Source organism: Setaria italica, chromosome V (assembly GCF_000263155.2).
Source record: "Setaria italica strain Yugu1 chromosome V, Setaria_italica_v2.0, whole genome shotgun sequence".
NCBI classification, from domain to species: domain Eukaryota; kingdom Viridiplantae; phylum Streptophyta; class Magnoliopsida; order Poales; family Poaceae; genus Setaria; species Setaria italica.
Window position 1 is genome coordinate 27,381,421 of NC_028454.1, and position 800 is coordinate 27,382,220.

The following is an 800-nucleotide window of genomic DNA, read 5'->3' on the forward strand; positions in this document are numbered from 1 at the left end:
GATGGCGTCGGGGTCGGCGCGCATGCAGCGCTCGATGAGCGTGCCGGTGTAGTAGCAGAGGGCGCCGACGAGGGCGAAGAGCGCCAGGCTCAGCCACCCGCCCTGCGCCACCGCGTACGGCATCGAGAGCACGCCGATCCCTGAGACGGCGTTGGTGAGGTTCAGGCACGTCCTGGAGAAGGTCGCGCCGGTGGGGCGGTAGGACGGCAGCTGCCCCTCGAGGTCGTCGGCGGTGGCGAGGTCGGCGCCTTTCCCGGACAGGAGGGACTCGCTTAGCGTGCTCACCGGCAGCGGCGTCTCGACCTGACAAGTTTTCTGGTCCTCCATTACTCCTGATGATCAGCTTGCAAGCGATCGACTGGACGGAACAAATATTGCAGAGCAGAGTGGTATATTGATCAGGAGCTGTAGGCTGTTGCTTCAGATGGTCGGTCGATGGATCACACAAGGCTTGCTGACTTGCTGAGTTCGATGGAACCAACACCGAGTGGCCAGCTATATATAGAGCTCAGCCAGCGTCCCAGCCACTGGTCGGATGATCGGTGACCGAAACGAAAGTTCAAAGCCTGCTCCGATTGGGCCCGGTGGTGGTCTATAACGTGTGACGGGACGGCACTCTGTACACGCTGATGGAGCCGGATCATCCTGCAAAAGCAAAAGCAGGAGCGCTATCGCGACGGCGACACCAAAATCGTTCCCATCGATCGCCGGGTCTGCTAACAAAAAAACGTGCAAAATGCGCGGCGACGATAGGCCACGGGCTTAATAATCCCCGGTGCATTTCTTTTTAATACTTTCTT

General features: G+C 59.2%; 1 protein-coding gene across 1 annotated transcript in view; it reads right to left on the minus strand.

The window, feature by feature from the left end:
- The window catches only part of LOC101753549 (amino acid transporter AVT1J), a 1,735-nt gene extending 1,253 nt beyond the window's left edge, over window positions 1–482 (minus strand). Inside the window, 1 exon segment of the mRNA XM_022826439.1 lies at window positions 1–482. This exon segment is cut by the window's left edge and continues 43 nt beyond it. Within this exon segment, the coding sequence (XP_022682174.1) occupies window positions 1–327 (327 nt within the window). The 5' untranslated portion in view covers window positions 328–482.
- Between the last annotated feature and the right edge of the window lie 318 nt (window positions 483–800).